This window comes from Diabrotica virgifera, chromosome 5 (genome assembly GCF_917563875.1).
Source record: "Diabrotica virgifera virgifera chromosome 5, PGI_DIABVI_V3a".
NCBI lineage: Eukaryota > Metazoa > Arthropoda > Insecta > Coleoptera > Chrysomelidae > Diabrotica > Diabrotica virgifera.
In genome coordinates, this window is record NC_065447.1 from 77,615,386 (window position 1) to 77,638,262 (window position 22,877).

Consider the following 22,877-nt stretch of genomic DNA (forward strand, 5'->3'; position numbering starts at 1 on the left):
GTACAGGGGAAAAACAAGGAATGTCACATTTTATACATATTGAGATAAACACCAATAAAGGTTTAATTCTTATGATACCTAAAAACTACTTAAGAGATTCTTAGCAGAATTCTAGCAATTATTATTCTATAATCTTAATATAATGTGAATCTATATTAACTTATGAATTTAATAATGCACCAAAAAACTGCTAACATTCCTTATTTTTGTCCAGTGGCGTGCGTACAATCCTGGGTCCTTTGCCTGGATACAAATTCTTAGAAAATTTGTATAGACTGATCTTTCTGTTTATTGTCCTGAATCGATAGCCTAGGAGTCGATAGTACTCAGTTTTTGCTACCACATCGCGAGAAAAACCAAAATTAATGAAAAAGTGACATTCCTTGTTTTTCCCCCGTACTCTTCATATAATAATATCATAAAAATTATCAAAAGAAGAAAACAAAAGTACTTGGGACATGTGATGAAAGGGCAAAAATAATTATTACAACTTATTATGCAAGGCAAAATCTGAGGAAAGCGAAATGTGGGAAGACGAACATCCTGGCTTAAGAACTTAAGGGAAAGGTTCGAATGCAGTAGTGCAGAGCTATTTAGAGCGGCAGTCAACAGGGTCCGCATTGCCATGATGATTTCCAACCTTCGATAGAAGATGACAATAATCATGATATGTGCCAGTCGCTTGTGCTTCATTTTTTATTTAACAAAATGTGAAAAAAAAATCTGAAAATTTTTGCTTTTTGCGCCTAATTTAAGAATAAAAATCGACCTGTCTGAGGATTTCTCTTCAAATTTGCCCATTCTCGAGATATGAATTTATGCAAACTCAAACGTGTCACTACTTATGCTACAGTGTCGCGCCCGCTTGATTAGCAATTAAAAAACAAAGGGGTTTTCGATATTGTATTGCAAAAAACTCTTCGGGATTTCATCAACCAATGTTTAAAGAATATCTACCTACCTTGGCAATATTGAAATTTTTAGTTAAATGTCGGATTTAGGATTAAAAATGGCCGATTTCGCAATTTTCAAAATTTTTAATCGCTTATATAACAAAAACTATTAACCTAAGAGAAAAATCACTAAAGGCCTTTTCTGTTTGATTCAAAACATTCATTCAAACAACAATGACTCAAAAAACCTTAAAAAAACTTTGTTCGATGCAAAAAAAATAATTTTAGGAAAAACCCCTAATCTTTCCCCTCGCCTGGCAAGGTCTTATGCCTGTCATTGTACACATTTCTTCTAAAGGACTTACTCAAACACATACATACTTAAATTTAAACATTACAGGAGAAAGTTTATTTTACCCCTAAACTATGCACTTTTCAATTCACCTGGTAGATACACGTGCAGGGCTGATGCCTGCCAGCCAGGTCATGGTTTTTAGCCTTGGTGTGCTACGAATTATCACTATACAAATTTCTAGCCTTACAGGAAGACCGTTAGTCGGAGGGTTCACTAGCTCTTATTAGACTATAACAGCGAATCTCATCTCTCAATGCCACTGTCCATTACTGTCACAATCACCCATACGCTAATTACATGTTTTATTCTAAAATGTATTGATCAAGTAAGTAAGTAAGTAAGTAAGGTATGCTTTATTGTCAAAAAATTTTAACAATTTGTGGACAAAGCTTATACAAAATAAAAAATACAATAAAAAACAAAAAATAGTAAAAAACTACAAACAAAACAAAAACAGAAACAGACACCAAGTAAATGGCGTGAGTTATACTACTTAATATAATTTTACAGTTATTAAGTACACATTAAAAAATTAAAAATTAAAAATTAAAAAATTAAAAATCGTGTATCGATCACGTGTATCAATTTCACTACGTATTCCTTATTCTTTTTAATACATTTTGGCGTGACAAATTTTATGTCTATCATGTTTTTGTTATTGTTTATTAAAAATCGATTGTTGTTTTTTCTAGTCATAATGCTATTTATATAAATAGGTTGGTCCACGACAACATACCAACAAAAAGCAGTCCCCATCTCATCAAATCCAAATCACTAATCGTATCGTAATCTGGATGCTTTTAAAGAGGACCCTACTCTATTAAACATTTAAATTGTATCCCATTAAGTTCTTATACGCCTGTAATTTTTCAAAGCGTGACATGGGTCAAGGCCCTTTTTACCACAGCAGGTAGCGCAGAGAGGAGAGAAGGGCGCATCTTTTTGGGTTCTCGGTAGGCGCAAAAGAAATACGTCAAGAGATGAATTGGCTGTTTTGCCGCGTTCGGATAGATTGGGATGGGAAGTTACAGTCTATGGTAAAAGTTTGGGTTGGGGGAATTTTAAAGAGGATGTATCGTTACATTCTTAACCTATATACACTGATCAAATCGAAAAAGGAGCCACGTATAAAATAAAGATGTTCATAGTTTTGAACTAATTCTTTTTATGATTATTATTTATATATTTAATTGTATTTTTTACATCTAAGGCTTTTCGCTATAAATATACCAAAGTTTTTGTTACTAACTCCAAATTTTCTTGTGAAAAATAAAAATAAAAAGTGAAAATGTAAAAAATTCGATATTACACTAAGCATCAAAATTAACGCACCAGCTTAAAAATGGGACAATTTTGATGTCTTGTATTTTCTAAACCTGTTGTCCGATTTGAGTGATTTTTTTAGTATATTATATATAGCTTTATTCTTCAAGAATATCGATGTAATAATATTGTTGCTAAACAGGTAACTGTCATTGTATACCGGGTGTAACAATAATAGTTTGTTTTTTCCTCACAGTTTGAAACACCCTGTGGAATATTCTAGCATTCTAGCGTATATAAAATATTGAAATTAAAACTCAACTGTAGCCTTAGGTTTTCTTAACATTATGCTTTTTGATTCATTCGCTTATGTTGGATAATAAAAAGTTAGGTACTTTAACAACTAGCAACGTTCTTTATCAATACAGGGTGTTTCTGCACCTTTTCTGTAATTATTTTTTCATGCAGAATTACTCCTTAAAGTTTGTCGCACTTATTTAGAAACACCCTGTATTGATGAAGAACGTTGCTAGTTGTTAAAGTACCTAACTTTTTATTATCCAACATAAGCGAATGAATCAAAAAGCATAATGTTAAGAAAACCTAAGGCTACAGTTGAGTTTTAATTTCAATATTTTATATACGCCAGAATATTCTACAGGGTGTTCCAAACTTTGAGGAAAAAACATACTATCGGTGTTACACCCGGTATACAATGACACTTATGTTTAGCAACAATATTATTACAGCGATATTCTTAAAGAATAAGGCTATAACATATTAAAAAAAAAAGCACTAAAATGGGACAACAGCCAGCAAGGAAATAAAAGACATCAAAAATGTCCCGTCATTGGACTGACCTCTCTAACGTCAATTTTTTTACTTCAAACCCCAAAGACGCTTATTGTTAGAATTTTTATAACTAACAGATTGCTGAATAAACGTTTAAAAAAAAAGTGTATTATCATCTAAATAAATTAAATAATAAATTATAAAATCCTAATGCGATAAATCACAGTCTATCCGGTACGGTTTCGATATGTAAACATTGGATGACGTTTAATAAACGGCATTTTATTTTGTTATAGGTATCTTTTTTTAGCTCCAGAATGGCTGAGTCGAATTAGCTAATAATAGCAAAGAAAATACAAAAAGCAACAATGTTATTGTCATACTCACAGTTATATTATACTCCTGTAGATTTACGTCACTAAAACTGCGGCTAACTTCTAGGGGAGTGCAATTAGAACGAAAACATGCACTGTTTCGGAAAAATTCGAACAAGCTTATATTTTTCTAAAACTTGTTTTGTTTCTAAAACTATTTTGGGTAAGTTTTATAGAAAAAAGTTTTGATCACTTTGTATAAACATTTTTTTAACTGGTAATTTTCGGTTTTTGTATTACATTTTTGTTATCTTTCTTAATTTTCTCAAAAAGAAATAGTTTATTTCATTTCTAAAGTAAAATAATTAAGTGCATTTTAAAGCGTACATCCTAAGGTGGTCTATCTACCTTTTTTAACCAAGCGATCCCGCGCATGTGACAGACAAACATGGCTAGAAAACTCAATCCTTAATATTGGAGTTACACCTCGATGCACAGAGCGGCCTATACCTTGCCTAATCTACGAGTTATTATATCTATCCCATATACACAGTCACCAATCTAGCTTTGCGGCTCCTTCTCCACTCTCCTGTTAATTCATCTCTTAATGGGTCAAATATCATTCTGAGAACTTTCCTTTCTAACACCAGCAGCTTATTTATTTCCCACTGATGTAGAGGCAGTATTTCACTTCCATATGCAACAACAGGGCGAATAGAATAATTGACATAATATACAGTCTGAATTTAGATTGTCTTTTCAACAGCTTAGATCTTAATAATGATGATAGATATTCTTGCTTAGACCTCTTTTTATATGTATGTGGTTGTCGTATGTGATTAAAACCCCTAGATATTTAAACTCTTTTATACTTCGAAATTGTGGTCATTAATAGTTATGTTCTGCCTAATTCTTGGTCTTGGATTTTTAGTTACTAGCATGTATTTCGTCTTGTCTTCATTTATTCGAAGGCCCAGACTGCCTGTTTCTTCCTCGCGTTGTGAAAACACCTCTGTCACGTCTTTTGTAGAATGAGCGACTACACCTAGATCATCAGCAAAGGCCAACAATATTTTGATCCTTGATTAGCAAATTCGATGATATTTTACTTATTACATATTCTAAGACCAAATTTCTAATTAATGATTCTTTTGAAAAAGGTAAAAGTGTCTAAAGATAGCCATAATTATTCCTCTTCATAAAGGTGGTGAAAAATCTAATTCCTGCAATTGCAGACTTATTACTCTCCAAAATTATTGAGAGACTCATAAAAGCCCGACTTATATGTCCTTTCTCGTTGAAAACAACATTTTATCACAAAATCAGTTCGGCTTTTTTAATAATAAATATACCACTGATTTTTTTGAACTCAACTGAAGTTGCCACTGAACTTTTTTGTAACTATGCCAAAGCTTTTAATTGTGTAACTCACATTCTGATAAAAAACTAAAAAACTGTATCCCGAATAAAGTACGTGCCTCCTAGTGGCGGGATACGGGCAACAATACATTGGCTTATAGGGCAGTCCTTACAGTAGGGATCCTGGCCTATACAGAAAAATGCAGGCGGGTGTGGGGTAATACTGCACTTTGCTTGCATTGATGGTGTATTGGCTAAACGTGCAGGGCAGAGTATGGTGCTGATAGAAAAGGCATTCAGGCATCAGATATCCAAACAAAATCTTTTCAAGCCATAATAATGAAAAGACCTTCTCCAATGATATAAAAAACTTATACTGAAATGATGGCATCTCCTGAGGTAAAATGTGCCGGAAGTAAAATGAGCCTCCGTTCGGATTTCCGGGTGAGGACTGTCTCAGGGGGAACACCATTGCAGGTTAGAAAAATCAGGATAGGGTCGTGGAATCTTGGCAGTCTTACAGGTAAGAGTCTGGAGTTAGTGGATGCGCTCAAACGAAGAAGAGTTCAAATTGCTTGTATTCAAGAAACTAGGTGGAAAGGACAAAGGGCGAAAGAACTAGGTGAAGGATACAAATTGTGGTATGTAGGGAGTAGTAACACTAGAAATGGAGTTGGTCTTATTGCTGATAGTGAAATGAAAGATAACGTAGTAGAAGTTGTAAGAACGAGTGATAGAATGATGTCAGTGAAATTGGTAATTGATAAAGAGGTATTGAATGTTGTGTGTGTATGCTCCTCAAACGGGTCTGAGTGAGAATGAAAGAAGAGCTTTCTATGATCAATTAGGAGACGTACTGAGTGATATTCCAGCAGAGGAGAAAGTTATAATAGGAGGTGATTTCAATGCACATGTGGGCCAAACCAAGACAGGATATGAAACAATACATGGGGGATTAGGCTTTGGAACTAGAAATGAAGCTGCAGATGACAGGCTTGAATTAGCAACAGCATTGGATATGGCGATTGTTAACACATTGTTTAAAAAGAGAGAAACTCAACTTATTACCTACAAAAGTGGACAAGAAAGGAAAAGCGGTAGGACCAGATGATATTCCTGGGGAAGAATGGAGAGCATTGGGAGAGACAGGAACAAGGTGGCTAGCAGGTATATTTAATAGAATTATGGAAGTCGGACAAATGCCAGACGAATGGAGAAACAGTATACTGGTACCTGTTTACAAAAACAAGGGAGATATACAACAATGTACAAACTACAGGGCTATAAAACTGCTTAGCCACACGATGAAAATATGGGAAAGAGTAATTGATAGACGGATACGTGAAGAGACCGAAATATCCGAGAATCAATTTGGCTTTATGCAGGGTAGATCAACAACAGATACAATTTTCATTATAAGGCAGTTGATGGAAAAATACAGGAGTAAAGAAACAAACGCTCATATGGTATTCATTGATCTTGAGAAAGCATATGATAGAGTTCCTCGAGAGATTCTGTGGTGGGCACTCAATAAGAAAGGAGTCCCTGGTGAATATGTAAAGATTGTGAGGGATGTGTATGAGGGAGTAACGACTAGTGTTAAGACAGGTGTGGGAGAGACTGGTAAATTTCATGTGAAAGTAGGATTGCACCAAGGCTCTGTGCTTAGTCCGTATTTATTCTCATTAGTTTTGGACCAGATACAGGGTAACATTCCATGGTGCTTAATGTACCTATGCTGATGATGTGGTGTTAGTAGGAAATAGTGAAAGAGACTTAGAACAAAAACTGGAACAGTGGAGACAAGCTCTGGAGGAAAAAGGTTTAAAACTTAGTGGGACAAAGACAGAGTATTTGGAATTTTCATTAAAAGATGGAGCTACTACAAATAAAATGGTATCTTTGGATGGTGAAATGATTGTGAAAAGCAATAGTTTTAAGTACCTAGGATCGGTATTACAGAGTAATGGAGAAATAGATGGAGATGCATGCAGTAGAATTAGGGCTGGATGGATGAAGTGAAGCTGAAGGGAAAATTCTATAAAACAGCCATAAGACCGGCTATGATGTACGGAACTGAATGTTGGGCAGTAAAAAAGAAAGAGGAACAACGAATGCATGTGGCGGAAATGAGAATGCTTAGATGGATGAGTGGAGTGACAAAGAAGGATAAAATTAGAAATTAGTACATTAGGGGAAGTCTAGGTGTGGCACCAATTGATGCCAAAATGAGAGAGCATAGGTTAAGATGGTTTGGTCATGTTCAACGTCGAGACGTTAATCACCCAATACGAAGAATAGTTGAAGTGCAGATTCCTGGAAGGAGTAGGAGAGGAAGGCCAAAGAAGACCTGGGGGGAGGCGATAAGGCAGGACATGTTGGTAAAGGGGATTAACATTGACATGACCCAAGATAGAATTGTGTGGAGAAATGCAATTAGGGAAGCCGACCCCGCATAGGGATAAGGCAAAGAGAATGATGATGATGACATTCTGATAAAAAACTAAATTTCTACGGAATTCGAGGAATTTCTTTGAATTGGTTTCAATATTACTTGGATAATAGGTAACAACTCTGGTTAGAGCAAATGATACAGACTCTAGTCTCAAAAACATTGTATGTGGGGTACCTCAAGGTTCAGTAATGGGTCCTCTACTTTTCCTTATCTTTATTAATGACATCACTTGTTTAAAAATCGATGGAAATATTTTTCTTTTTGCTGATGATGCCAGTATTACTTAAGCAACTCCAATATTGCAACTCTTCATGCTACTATAACTTCTGTTCTACTCACAATTAAAAACCTGGTTCGATTCTAATTTACTCTCTTTTAACGTAGATAAAACAGTAACATTTATCCTATAAAGGAACTCTTCAACCCTTACGTCTTAATAGCAGCCAGATCAGTACCGTTCATTCTGTAAAATTTCTTGGTATTTTATTAGATAGCAACCGTAAATGGCTCCTTCATATAGATGTATTAAGTAAAAAACTATCCTCAACTTGCTCTGCAATAAGATCTGTTTCGAAGGAAATCAATTTAGCTTCTTTCAAAATAACATATTTTTCTTTGTTCGAGTTGTATCTTCGATATGATATTCCTTTTTGGGGTTCTGGTGCAGCTGCCCAATCCAATATTATTTTTAAATTACAAAAAAAAAGCAATAAGATATCTGTTTGGCCTCAGAATAACAACACATTGCAGAAGCTACATCAAAGATCACGGGATTTTAACACTTCTTTATATATTTTAGAAACTGTTTGCTTAATTCGTAAACATCTACATGTCTTTCCAGCAAGACCACCTAATCATGACTATTCCACCAGAAATTCTACCTTTGACGTCTAGTTACCTATCCCGTCCACTGAGTTAGTAAAGAAATCTATACAGGGTGTTTCATTAGTAATTGTCCATATAGTAACTGGAGAAACCTTAGCACAAAATATGAAGATTTAACCTAAAACACTTAAATAAAATATTTCTCCTTAACGAGATACAGAGTGTTTTACTACAAATATCCTAAAATGATTGTAGCCCATTGTTTTAACACCTTCCAATATTTTTTGTTCAAACTTGGCAAACGGTTTACACATGTTAAAATACTTTAACTAATGTTAAAAGATAGTTTTCCGCTGTTACCAGAGGCGTGCTCTAGGGATATACTTAGTTTTCACCCTTTCCCCCCTCACAATCTACGCCACTGTCGTATTAATCATTTCAGCATGTTTTTTGATTCTTTGTTACTTTTTACATAAATATTTTACATCCTTTTGTCTCAATGCCATCGAGTGAGTAGTTTTAAAGTCATTTGCGTTTAAAGGTAATGGATTCAATAAGATTATGTACTTTAAACATTAAATCAGATTACAGTACAACTTGCCATATCCGAACCTGTCATATCCGGACCTCCCCATATCCTGGCGGTTCTGCGCCGTCCGGATCTACCGAAATCTACCGAGAAAGGCAGTCCTGCTGTTGGACAACGCACTAAAAGAAGAACTAAAAGATGGCGAAATAATGTATTATAGAATCTATAAAACGTGTCTATCGACAAAAGTTATTGACGGCGTTGATTAGTGGAATGTATGAAGGAGAAAACATTTCAATGTCGCCACATTGATCCGGATATGGCAGGTTTGACTGTATGTGTTTAAAATATACATAACCTTATTGAATCCTTTATCTTTAAACGCAAATAACTTGAAAACTACTCACTCTATCGCATTGCGACAAGAGGATGATATTTACGTAAAAAGTAACAAAGAATCGAAAAACATACTGAAATGATTATTGATTGAGTGAGGGATTTAGTCAGAGATTGTGAGGGGGAAAATATCCCTACAGCACGCCTCTGGTAACAGCGGAAAACTGTCTTTTAACACTAGTTAAAGTATTCTAACATGTGTAAACTGTTTGTCAAGTTTAAGCAAAAATATTGGAAGGTGTTAAAACAATGGGCTAAAATCATTTTAGAATATTTGTAATAAAACACTCTGTATCTCGGTAAAGAGGAATATTTTATTTAAGTGTTTTAGGTTAAATCTTCATATTTTGTGCTAAGGTTTCTACAGTTACTATATGGACAATTACCAATGAAACACCCTGTATTGTATTCTGCAAAACAAAAACTATACAACCATCTCCCTCTACAACTAAAATCTGCAACATTTTCCCCAAATTCCGTAAAATGACAAAAGCGTATCTATCTGAAAGACCATATTATTCAGTAGAAGAATGCCTTAATCAATAACTAAGAAATTACAGTACTTTTACATAAAAGTAATATTCTTATCTATATTTTCAATTATATTGTTTTTTTATTTTATTATTATTTTTTTAATTTATATTGACGATTCATGTAATTTTAGTAAATTGTATTTGTTTTTCTGATTGTTTGGAAGCTTTGTATATAAAATTGTACAGTTTTCAGCGACAATAAAGCATATTTCTATTGTATGAAAGGGCGCCAAATTTTTTCCGGGGCGTTCAAAACGCTAGAACCGGCTCTGAGTAAAGGCGAGTTTATGCCGCTGTTGGCACGCCAGCGAAATAAAATGGAATGTTACTATCAACAGCCGAGAGGTGGCGAGCAAGTCCGAACAGTGCATGCATTGTGCTAGTGGAGCTAGAATCTTCCATCTTTTCATGCGCCAGTTAGTCACCATTTTGTCATCGTTTGAAGTTCTACTTGCACGTGTCACGTGTATATCAATCTAAATCATCGTGTTCTTGTGGTTATTTTAAATTAAAATATTTTTAAATTTTGTGGTTAAACAGTTTTAACAAATATCAATTAAAATGAGCAGTGCACGAGGTAAATGGAGTTCTCAGGATACTATAAGTTTTCTTGAAATGTACGAACAACATAGGTGTTTGTGGGATGTTCATTCTGAGGGTTACAAAGACAGGAATACACGAATAAATGCATATGAAGCTATGGCAACAGCAATGGAAATTGATGGATTCCTGGTAGAGGATGTTAAAGCTAAAATACGTTCACTGAGGAATGCTTACACCTTGGAATTAGCCAAGATTTTAAGAAGCAAAAAGTTAGCAGCAGGTCCTGATGACGTATATAAGCCGAAATTACCATGGTTCCCAGTTGCTGATAGAATTTTGAATGGAGTGGTTCAATTAAGAGAGATACAACCAACAGAGATTGTAAGTACATATTTTATTTACTTGAACTTATTACACTTATTATACTTTGAAATCTTACTTACTCATTTGTCAAGGTACAGCCAGTGGCGGATCCAGAAATTTTTTTCGGCGGGGGTCATGGGTCTTGAGGGTGATTTAATTACTTATCTATGGTGCAAGGTCACTTAGTTTTACCACTCCTAGGATACGTGGGTTTACAATTATTTTTGGATGGGCCTAAAATTTCTTTTGTTTTGTGTTTGAGAGCTTTCGGTTTTTTTAGTATTGGATTGAAATTTATTTTCGTCTGGGAGGGGGGGCGGGGTCATGACCCCTCGTGATATCCCCTTCGATCCGCCGCTGGGTAAAGCACCGTCATCCAAAAACCAATTAGCTAATTTATCTCGTAACTGCAGCTGCTCTTTTAGAATAAGTAACACGTTGACGGACAGTAAGCAAGTGCTGCGACTCTATATGTATTTTGCAAAGTAAAATAATGCAACGTCTATAATCCCTATTCCACGGACATACGCCTGTTTTGGATTACTTCGACAACGAATATTTTACTGTGCAAAATAAGAAGAACGAAAGTAAATTGCAAATTACATTGTTGTTTATTGGAATAATTATTAGCGCCATTTACTTTCGTACTTCTTATGTTGCACAGTAAAATATTCGTTGTCAAAGTAATCCAAAACAGGCGTATGTTCGTGGAATGGCCCATAGACGTTGTGTCACATTACATCATTGGAAATTAGAGGTCTATAGACGTTCTGTCCGCCAACGTGTTAAAAGTTACTTATTACTTATTAATATTCTTCTTGTAGTTCCTTCTCCTATCGGAGGTTGGCTATCATCACAGCTATCCGTACCTTATTGGCGGCTGCTCTGAAAAAATCTACTGAGTTGCAACTATACCATTCTTTTAAATTTCTCAGCCAGGAAATTATTCTTGAACCTATGGATCTTTTATTCTTAATTTTACCTTGCATTATGAGCCTTTTTTTTTCTTCTTTTATGGCCTTTGGGAACTGCGCCCATTTAGCCAGCAACACTTCTTGAAATTGACGCCTCACCATACACCAAGACCAGTACGAATCCATCTCCGAATCCATTACAAAAACAATCCAGGGTAGGTAAGGGAAAAAAAACTTTTCGCATCCAGATCGTTCAGGGTGACTAACCACAGACTCAGTGGCGTAACTAACGCCAATGCAACCAATGCGGTGCATTGGGGCGCAGGCCTTAGGGGGGCGCAAAAAACTGATATTCTGGAAAAATTTTAGCAAAAAGATATGTTGAAGCAAAACTCCCTGTAGCTTCCCGAAAATAAATAATGTAAAAAAAATATTCGTGGTATTTTATTCCGTTCACTCACTACTTCATATAAGTACTTTTTTGGGAATTTCTATTATAAAAAGTACTGTGCCAATTGTTTTGAAAATTGGCATAAGCATGTACGATAAAGAGAAGTAAAACAATTTTCATTAAAAAATATTAAAAATTAAACGATTTATGCGCCAGATACTGGCACCGTGAAAATAAAAAACATAAGTTATTTCCTATACCATCAACTATGATTTTTGAAAAATATTAAAATTTGGGAAAATGACGAAGTGTTGAAATTTTTTTAAAATTAGCTAAAACATTTGCAGTTTCAGAAACCGCCAAATTGACATTTTTTATCCGATCAAATACCCCTAGTTTATGGTATAGAAAATAACTTATATTTCAATAATAACTTTGAAATTTCATGTTTCAGGGTCTCTATTAGTCCCAATCACTGCAGCAGTGGAGCTATGTTTTTATTTTCACGGTGCAATGCTCATGCAAATTTTCAAAACAATTGGTACAGTTCTTTTTATTTTAGAAATTAAAAAAAGTATGTGAATTTCGTGCTTTTACACTAGGATAGCCCCTTTATTTTACTTTCAATTAATTTTTTGAATATTAACTTTTTAATAATTAACTTTAATTAATTTTAATAATAACTTTAAAATTACTGTTATATTTCTTTGTATAATCTTTCTCTGGAGAAATGTCGTTGTTAGTTTCGTTGGAGGTTGGGGGGGGGGGGGGGTGGAGAATAAGTCTGGGAATAGGGGCGCACGAGGAATACTTGCATTGGGGCGCAGGTCAGACTAGTTACGCCACTGCACAAACTAAGTAGGAATAATACGAGGTATTATTAATTTACACGACTAATTTTATAATCTAAAGTTTTAATTTACACGACTTAAGATAATCTAGAAGAATCCTAAAAATTGACGGTTTGTTCAAAGCTAGTAAGTTCATCAGATTATATGGGGGATAAACGTTTTCTTGCAATAGCTGCATATTCAATACATATCTTTTTGTCACATGCAAAAAATATATGATCCAAGTCACCTACTGTATTGCAATTTTCGCACAGATCCGACTGTATTACATTGATTTTATTTAGATGTGCGGGATAACAGGCATGGCCAAATTTTAGTCGAGAGATAGTAACAATATCGTATATTGAAAAATCTAAATTTTTATGCCAATAATCTGTCGGGATTTTCGGATGTAAAAGAGTATACCTTGTCGGACAATTTATACAGTATTGATTCCATTGAAGTTTATATCTCATATTTCTCACCTCTGGTAGTGTAGCTTAAATATTCTAGCTCTCTTGTTTTGATGTACTTTATCACCTCGCAATTCTTTTATAGCCTTCTCAACACTTCTGCATTTGTAACTCGTTGGATCCATGGTATTTTCAAAATCCTTCTATAGCACCACATCTCAAATGCTTCCAACATTGTCTGTTGTGTCCAGTTTTCCATTCCATACAACAAAGTCGAGAACACGTAGCATCTTAAGACTCTTATCCTCAGCTCCAGAGGAAGGTCTCGATTAACAAACATTTTTTTTTATTTTGATAAATGCTTGTCTTGCAATTTCAATGCGTGTCCTGATTTCTCTACTTTGGTCATTGTTTTCATTTACCCAGGTTCCCAGATATTTGTAGTTATTCACTCTTTCTACTTGTTTTCCCTCGATATCTATTTAGCCTTCCTACTATATGTTGCTTAGAAATAATCATGAACTTGGTTTTCTTAACTTTCATTTGTAGTCCATATTTTATACTGACTTTGTCATATTATTTGTCATACATTTGTCATATTAGATGTAATCTATTTACTAATCGTTGCAGTGCTTCTAGACTGTCTTCAAAAATAGCGGTGTCGTCTGCGAATCTTATGTTGTTCAAGATTTTTTCCGTTTATTGATATACCCTTTTCTTCCTCTGATATTGCTTCCTTAAGAATAGCTTTGCTGTACAGATTAAGTAACAAAGGAGACAACACGCAATCCTGTCTAACACCTCTTTTGATTTCGGTGGTTTCTGTTTCGACACATTCGATTTTAACCTTTGCTTTTTGATTCCAGTAAGTACAGATTGACAATAACCCGTATATCTCGACTGTCCACATTCTTTTCTTTAAAAAGTTTTACGAGTTTCTGATGTCGGACTCTATCAAAAGCCTTTTGATAATCTATAAAGCAGACATAGAGATCCTGGTTCATATCTAGCTGTCTTTGCGCGAGAACGTTAAAAGCGCCTCTCTAGTTCCTAGTCCTCCGAATCCAAAGTGGGTGTCATCTATATCTTCTTCTATTTTTTCGTATAGTCTTTCGTGTATTATTTTGAGGACTATCTTAAGTGTGTGGCTTATTAAGGAAATTGTTCTGAACTGGGCTTTTTCTGTAATGACTGATTTGTCGTTTTCTTCTTGATGTGCCTATCCGACGAATGTGGGCGATCATCATGGCAATTTTCACTTTATCTGCAGCAAAGCGGAGAAGCTGCACAGATGTTGTTTTGAACCAGGTTCTGAGGTTCGTTAACCAGAGTGTTCTTCTTCCTGGACCTCGCTTTCCAAATATTTTTCCTTGCAGGGTGGCTTGTAGGAGAGCATATCTGGATTCATTTCGCATAATGTGTGTTATATCTGTGGACAAGTCTTAACAGACTTTCCAGATCTCCATCTTTCTTTATTTCTTCTTCTTCTTCTTCTTCTTCTTCTTCTTCTTCTTCTTCTTCTTCTTCTTCTTCTTGTGCCGTCTTCTAACGAAGGTTGGTGATCACTTTTTTAAACGCTTCTCTGTCTTTTGCAACGTGAAAAATCTTTTTAACACTGAGGTTAGTCCAATCTCTGATATTTCTTAACCAATATTTCTTCTTTCTTCCCAAGCCTTTTTCCCCTCTACTCCTCCTTGCATGATGACGTGTAGCAGAGAGTATTTATCCTTACGAAGTATGTGGCCCAGAAACGATGTTTTCTTATTTTAATTGTGTTCATAAGCTTTCTGCCATGTCCAATTCTTCTTAACACTTCTTCTTTTGAGACTTTTGCAGTCCAAGGAATTTTCAGAACACACCTATATAGCTACATTTCGAATGCCTCCAATTTTTTTACGGATTGGGCTTTTGGAGTCCAAGCTTCTACCCCATATAGTAGTTGCGACCAAATATAACATTAGACGAACCTCAGTCTAAGGTCCATACTCAATTTCTTATTTGTAAACATTCACTTGTATTTTATAAATCCTTTTCGAGCTATTTCTATTCTGACCTTTGTCTCCTCATCTTGATCTAATAATTGTTAGTTTATAATTGCTCCGAAGTATTTAAGTATACTTCTCGGCCCTTTCTATCGGTTTACCCTGCAATGTATGTTGTCAACAGGGTTTTTTGAGATCACCATGAATTTGGTTTTATTTATATTCATTGTTAGTCCCATCTTTTTGCTTTCTCTGTTAATGATATCTAGGAGAATTTGTAAATCGTCTATATTCTCTGCCATGATTGCCGTATCGTCTGCAAATCTTATGTTATTAATGATGCTCCCTCCAATCCTTACACCTTCAGTTCTTTCCCATAGTGCTTCTTGAAAAATTAGTTGGGAGTACACATTAAATAATTGTGGCGACAGCACGCATCCCAGTCTGACTCCTGTTTGAATTTTCACTTGGTTTGTTTCAGTATCTTCTACCCGTATGACCGCTGTTTGATTGTAGTATAGATTTTTGATTAAATTATAGTTTGATATCCTTGGGATCTAGCTGTATGTGTTTCAATGCATGTATGAGTTTACCATGTTGAACTCTGTCAACATGTTGAACTCTGTCAAACGCCTTTTGGAAATCTATATAACATATGAATACGTTTTTATTATATTCCCTGCATTTTTGTAATAGTACCGTCATTGCGCACAATGCCTCTCTTGTTACCATTCCACCCCTAAATCCAAACTGTGTGTTGTTTTAGTCTAATTAATCGGTACTCATCGCAGATTTAGGATTGCTTTTCTTGGGTAATGGTAGAAAGATAGATTTTAACCATTCATCATGGATTTGACCGTCGAGGTATATTTTATTAAATAATTTAGTTAGACATTCTATATTTTCATCATTCATAATTTTTAATATTTCTACAGAAATTTCATCGGGACCTGGCGCTTTACCACTTTTTGAGTTTTTAATTGCCTGTTTTACCTCTGATTTCAGAATTTTTAAATTTTCATTAGTTGGTAATGTTTCGTTTATTTCTTCCCTATTATCTGCAAATAAATCCTTGATGTATTGCTCCCAAGTTTGTTGTTTTTCTTTTTCTGATAATTGGAGATCTCCAATCGAGTTTCGTATGACTTATGGTATTCTCTTCCACGTATTACCTGTAATTTCTTTCAGTTTCTTATGTAGGTTATGTGTATCATGTTTCATATTAAATTCTTCTATTTCTCTGCAATTTTCTTCCATACAGCGTTCTTTAGCTTCCTTGATCTGCGTTTCTATTAGTTTCTTCATTAGTTTTTCTTCTATGAGTTTTATAATACCTGGTGTCATCCAATCATTTTTGGCACTTGGTTCTTTTTTACCCACAAACGTTTCCCCAACGAAGTACTGCCGATTTCATTTCATTTCATTTCAGGCACTATTAATATCTTTTTTTGACGCTTCTGTGACGCTGGTGCAACTGCTTTATTTTTATAGTTGTTGGCATTTGGAACCTTCTTCTTCTTCTTCAAGTGCCGTCTCCTAATCGGAGGTTTGATATCATCATTACTATCTTTACTCTATCCACCGCTGCTCTAAAGAGTTCTATAGAACTGCATCTAAACCAGTCCCTTAAATTCTTTAACCATGACACTCTCCTTCTTCCTATACTCCTTCCGCCTCTTATCTTTCCCTGTATTATCAGTCTTAGCATTTCATATCGCGGTCCCCTCATCACGTGTCCCAGATATTGTAACTTTCTTATTTTTATTGTGTTTATTATTTCGCATTCTTTACCCATTTCTCGCAGTACTTCCGTGTTCGTTTTCCTCTGTGTCCATGCTATTCTAAGCATTCTTCTGTAACACCACATTTCAAATGACTGTAGCTTATTTATGTGTTCTTGCTTTAATGTCCAGCTTTCAAGTCCATATTGTAGTATCGAGAACACGTAGCATCTCAAAGCTCTTGCTCTCAGTTCTAAGTTAAGGTCTTTGTTGCAGAGAACTGTTTTCATTTTTACAAACGCATTTCTTGCTATTTCTATCCTGGTCGTTATTTGGAACCTAAAGATGTAGAATTTAGCAAAAAATTGAGCAAATTAAAAATGTTAGTCACAACAGTACAGGTAGGTAAATATATTACATTGTTTTTTTAGGGCGTTGCAGATTCAGAAACACAATCAAGCGTTAACGATGTCGTAGAGACTGTTATGGTTGATCCTACTCCACCAACTGCTGTTCCCGGCGTTAGTACAGAGGCCATACCTAGTACTTCTAAACGCACATTTACAAGTGATACTGCGGAGCCTGCACGAAAAAAAGCTAAGACGTCTGCAACAAATTATCAAAGATGTTTAGATAGAACTTTATCAGAACTCAAGAACATTTCTGCATCATTAAGTAAAAAAATAGCACCAAAAGAGGAAGACGAATTTGATATGTTTGGAAAATTGATTGCGTGCCAATTAAAAAAGCTTCCAATAATCGTAGCTTTAGAAGCGCAGCAATATATATTCTCCTATTTGATTCAGAAACGCATCGAACACATTCGCCGAACAAATAGACAATATGATGCAGCTTCACCAGATAGTGCTATGGAATCTTCCCACAGTGATGCGGATATACCATCACAAGAAGTTGGATCTGCTGATCAAGCTGATGTATAAGATAGATGATTTTATGTTTATATTACTAGAAATATAATACTAGAATTATTATTATTATTCTAGATACTATTATACCTAGATCTATCTAATTACTATTATAATAATGTAAGTAATACTAGAAATAAAGAATATTTCATTTCGTACTTACTTTTATATAAATAATTTTTTAGTGCATTACACATATCGGGTAAGAACTTTGATATTGTACATTTCGGAACACCGTACAGGTACTTCTTCTTCTCGTACTCTAGTAGTACTACAACTAGGGGTGGGTCTTGGCTGACTGCACAACTCGCTTCCAGCTCAAATGGTTCCATGATAGTTGAGTAAGTAGGTAACCCATTATTCTTAAATCTGACAATCTGACCATATGTTATCTCTCCATCACATTCGTGGGCGTCCTAAGGGCATTCTTTCTGTCGGGGCTACCTCCCAGATTAGCTTGGCAAGGAGGTTATTAGGGAGTCTACGGACATGGCTTGCTCATCTTAGACGTTGGGATTTAATCTATTGGACTCGGCGTTTGTTCTCATTCGCTATTGGCAAATAAAGTCAGGAAATGGATAAACTGGCTAATTTTAAGTAACTTTTGTTCTATAGAGTTTTTTAAGTCAATACTTTTCGAGTTATTTGGCAGTGAATATGTTCATTTTTTCAACAAAATAACCACGCTTTTAGACGGTTTTTCGCAAATAACTCAAATAGTAAGTATTTTGTCGAAAAAACATTCTTAGCAAAAATATAGCCTGTAAAACATAAAAAAAAATGGTGTATATATCACGTCTCTACACCTAGTAGAAGCAGAGTTATAGCTAATGAAAAATAGGTTCATATTCGTCAAATTCCAAATGGAATGCTTTAACGTGAAATAACCAAAAATGAAGCACATTTCGGGGAAAACTCATTACAACTTATTTAAAGAGTTTAAAAAAAGCTTCATTTTTGTTTTATAAAAAAAAATTTCTAGCATCAAAATTAAACAAGTTACGCTCAAAATAAAGTTAGTCCCTTTTGGTTTTGGTAAAAAAATCGAGAAAATCACCCCCTAATTAGTATCTTAAATGAACTTAATCGTTACGACTTGTTTCTTGACTCATGTATATATTGTTTATATGATCTGTAAGTTTCATCGGTTCAAAGTCCTTATTATTGAAAGGGCTGTAGTTAAAAGGGGTTGAGCGAGTCACTGATCACGAATGTATGCAAATTTAGAAACACCAAATCTTAATCAATTTTTGTCTAACAGAAAAACACAAAAACACATGATATTCAGAAAAGCAAATCTGACTTTTTTTGTTTTTCGAGATTTTTGGTATCTCTAACAATTTTTAAGTTATTTTGAAAAAAAGCATATTTTTCAAAATTTAAACTTTTAAAGATTTTACTTTAAACCAAATTTTTCCAAAAATAAGCACTTTGAATCGATGAAACTTACAGATCATATAAACACAACATAAGTAAAATAACTTGTGGAGCGGTAACGATTAATTTCATTTAAGTTGCTAATTAGGGGGTGGTCTTCCCGATTTTTTTTTTGCAAAAACAAAAGGGACCAACTTTATTTTGAGCGTAACTTGCTTAAATTTAATGCTAGAAACTTTTTGGAAAAACAGAAATAAAATAAAGCTTTTTTTAAATACTTTAAAAAATTTATAATAGGTTTTCCCCAAAAAGTGCTTAATTTTTTGGATATTTCACGTCGAAATATTCTATTTGAAATTTGGTGAATATGAATCTATTTTTCATTGGCTATAACTCTGGTTCTACGAGATCCAGAGACCTAACGTATACACCACTTTTTTACTTTTTTATAGGCTATATTTTTACTAAGAACATTTTTTTCGACAAAATACTTACTTTTTGAGTTATTTGCGAAAAACCTTCTAAAAATGTGGTTATTGTGTTGAAAAATGAACATATTCACTCGCAAATAACTCGAAAAGTGTTGACTTGGCGAAAAAGCTCTATGGAACAAAAGTTACTTAAAATTAGTCCGTTTACCCATTTCCGGACTTATTTTGGACATATATTTTTTCACCCCAAAGAGGGGGTGAAAGTCACCCCCAGGGCAAAAGCACATATCGGCACAATATCACTTTTTTTCTTTGACATATAAGCTAGACGTATGCCAAATTTCATGTCAATCCAAGCGGTTCTATAAAATTTAGAGCAAAAACCGTGAAAGAATGTGTTCGTATAGGCTCTTAGATTTAATAGTGTTCTGAAGGCACACATCTGTTTGCTGCCTGGATTCTCCCTTTTATCCCTTTCGTGATATCGTTGTCTGCGGTGATTGTCGCTACAAGATTTTTAAATCTTTCTTCTCTATAAGTTATATGGGTCTATTGTAACTTATAACATTTTGCCCTATTCTATCTCGTCTCTTTTGTCTGTTAATGCGCATATATTTGGTTTTCTCTTCATGAACCCTTAGACCAGTTTTTTGCCTCTACATACCTCTAATTTTTATTGAATGAAAGTCTCCTTCACGTTGGTGAATGTTTCCCACAATGTCAATGTCATCCGCATATGCTAGTACATAGTAATTTTCTAATTTTGGTCGATTTACGGACATTATTGTATTATTATATTTATTATAATTGAATATTTGTTAAACTGTGCTGTTCACTCTGACAAGTGAAGGGTACAGGCAAAGAAGGTGTTATGTCAAAATACAGTGGAACCTCGATAAGTCGGATTAATCGGGACCGTGGCCGATCCGGGTTATCGAAAATCCGGGTTAGCCGGAGAATATGGTAAAAATTAATAAAAAACGGTTTACTTACAGATAAACTCCATTATAATTGCAAAAAACAAGAAATACATATATGTACAGTACATCTAAATTACGTACAGTTGTATGCAGTATTGTTCATTTCTTGGTAAAAAATGAGTCAAACTAAAAGAATGTTTGTTGAAAATCGGTCCGGGTTAGCCGGAGTTCCGGGTTATCGGGGTTCCACTGTAATAAGTTTTGAGAAAAATTGTTTTAAAGGTTAAGACTCACTGGTGTTTGTTTATTATTTATGCACTGACGAAAACTTGTTTATTTGCTAAATTGGCTGGAATTACAGCGATGGCATCAACCTATGTGTACATCATGACATAGAAGTTTTTTCGCCGGGACCGCGCGTACTTGCCACCTTCTTAGCCTGACTAGAGAAATTAAAATATATTTTCTTATTCCTCACTGAACACGTTTATAGCAGTGATTGATTTATAGAATGGTAGTCGAGATTGCTGGCTAACAGAGGGGACCAGAAACTCATTTTCTGCAAAAATTGACATAGTACCTTCTTTACCTGTACCCTTCAAGTTGAAAAATGTGTTACAATAATAATTGGGATAAATGTCCCTAATGTTTTTATACAAAGACTTAAATTTTATATGTATTAAAAAAATCTATCGAATATCACACGACAGTAACAATAAATAAGAAAATAATGCTCCAGTTTTTTTCTTAAACTTGTTTCCAATCGGCAATAGTCACTCAAGCCCTCCGGGCTCTCGTCTCTATTGCCATGCAACGAGTTTTCGAAAAATTGTCGCATTATTGTCAATTTATTCTCACTCTCTTGTGATATTAATGTTGATAATTTCCCATTCACATTCACCAGTCAAGTATTACGTCAGATGCTATTCGTTGCTACGCAAAAATGAATATTTAGTGACATTATTGACAATTAATGTTTTACAACTTGTCAAAGTGTACAGCACAGTTTAGCAAATATTCAGACGAAGATATCAATAAAATATTTAAAAGAGACAGTTTTATTCATGAAATAATCTTACCGAATTACACTCGAACTCTTAAAAATTACCGATTTGTTTTGCCCTCGTGACACTTTGACATAAGGGGGCTTTCAAGTATTACGTAACGCAGTTAGCTGGTGGGGGGTCTTGTAAAAGGTTACGGCGCATTGTTTTTTAACTTAAATAAAAAAACTACGGAATCAAAATCCCACAACTTTCGTTTATTTTTTACGGCGAACCCCTGGATTGTATTTTCATTTAGGTTCAAATGGAAACTTCCGTGTTACGTAATGTTTAGGCAGGGGAAGGGGGTACAGAAAAACGTTACAGTGCGTTACGTGGAGAGAGGGGTGTCAAAAATTGCGTTACGTAATACTTGAAATTAAAATATCGAAATCAACACACAACGCAAGCGAAATGCAAAAGTCGAAGAAAAGTTAAATATAGAAAGCTTAGAAGACGAAGGGACACAAAACTTGTATAGAACAGACTAACAGAAAAGCTAAACAGCCATAACCTAGAGACTAAAAAGGATAGGTATAGAAGAAACCTGGAAAATTATTAGAAAAAGTATCCTACAAGCAGCAGAAGAAGCTTTAGGTAAAAGAAAAGTCAACAGAAATAAAAGGGAATGCAAAACTCCATGGTACGACAAAAGGGTGAAAGCACTAGTAAATCAAAAGAAACAAGCTTTCCTAACATTCAAAAGAGTGAAGACACCGGAGGCACGAGACGACTACGTGACAATCAGGAATAGAATAAACCAAGAAATAGATAACATCAAAAAATAACATTGGGAGAAATTTACCAAAGATATGGAATACGACCTCTATGGATCCCAGAAAAAGGTGTGGAAGATGATAAGGAGACAAAAAACAGAAATGAATGAATTTGTACGGATAGATAACATTACGGAGACACAATGGACTGAGCATTTCACCAAATTATATGGAGAAGAAGAGAACAGAGAAATAAACATTAATGAAACCCACGATAGAGTACTAATATCAGAAGAAGAGCTACAAGAACGAATAAAAAAATTAAAAAATAGAAAAGCCCCTGGTCCTGATAAGATAAATAATGAACTGCTAAAATATGGAGGAGGAACACTGCTCAAATGGCTCCTAAAATTATTTGTCGAGATAATAAATATCGAAGTAGTACCAGCGGAATGGAAGGAAAGTCTCCTGCTACCGATACTCAAAAAGGGAGACTTGAAAAATCCTGAAAATTATAGAGGCATTAGTCTGATGAACAGCACATTAAAATTGTTGACGGCAGTCATAAAAGATAAAATCGAGGAAAAATCAAA

At 34.7% G+C, this 22,877-nt stretch overlaps 2 protein-coding genes across 2 annotated transcripts in view; both read left to right on the forward strand.

Annotated features, from left to right (window-relative positions):
• Positions 1 to 22,877, forward strand: part of LOC114337621 (probable JmjC domain-containing histone demethylation protein 2C) — a 1,249,253-nt gene that overhangs the window by 717,939 nt on the left and 508,437 nt on the right. The window lies entirely within an intron of this gene.
• Positions 10,103 to 17,955, forward strand: LOC126884240 (uncharacterized). Its single transcript, XM_050650162.1, has 2 exons — positions 10,103 to 10,638; positions 17,303 to 17,955. The coding sequence occupies exons 1-2, from the start codon at positions 10,276 to 10,278 to the stop codon at positions 17,810 to 17,812; spliced, it is 873 nt and encodes a 290-aa protein (XP_050506119.1). The 5' UTR covers positions 10,103 to 10,275; the 3' UTR covers positions 17,813 to 17,955.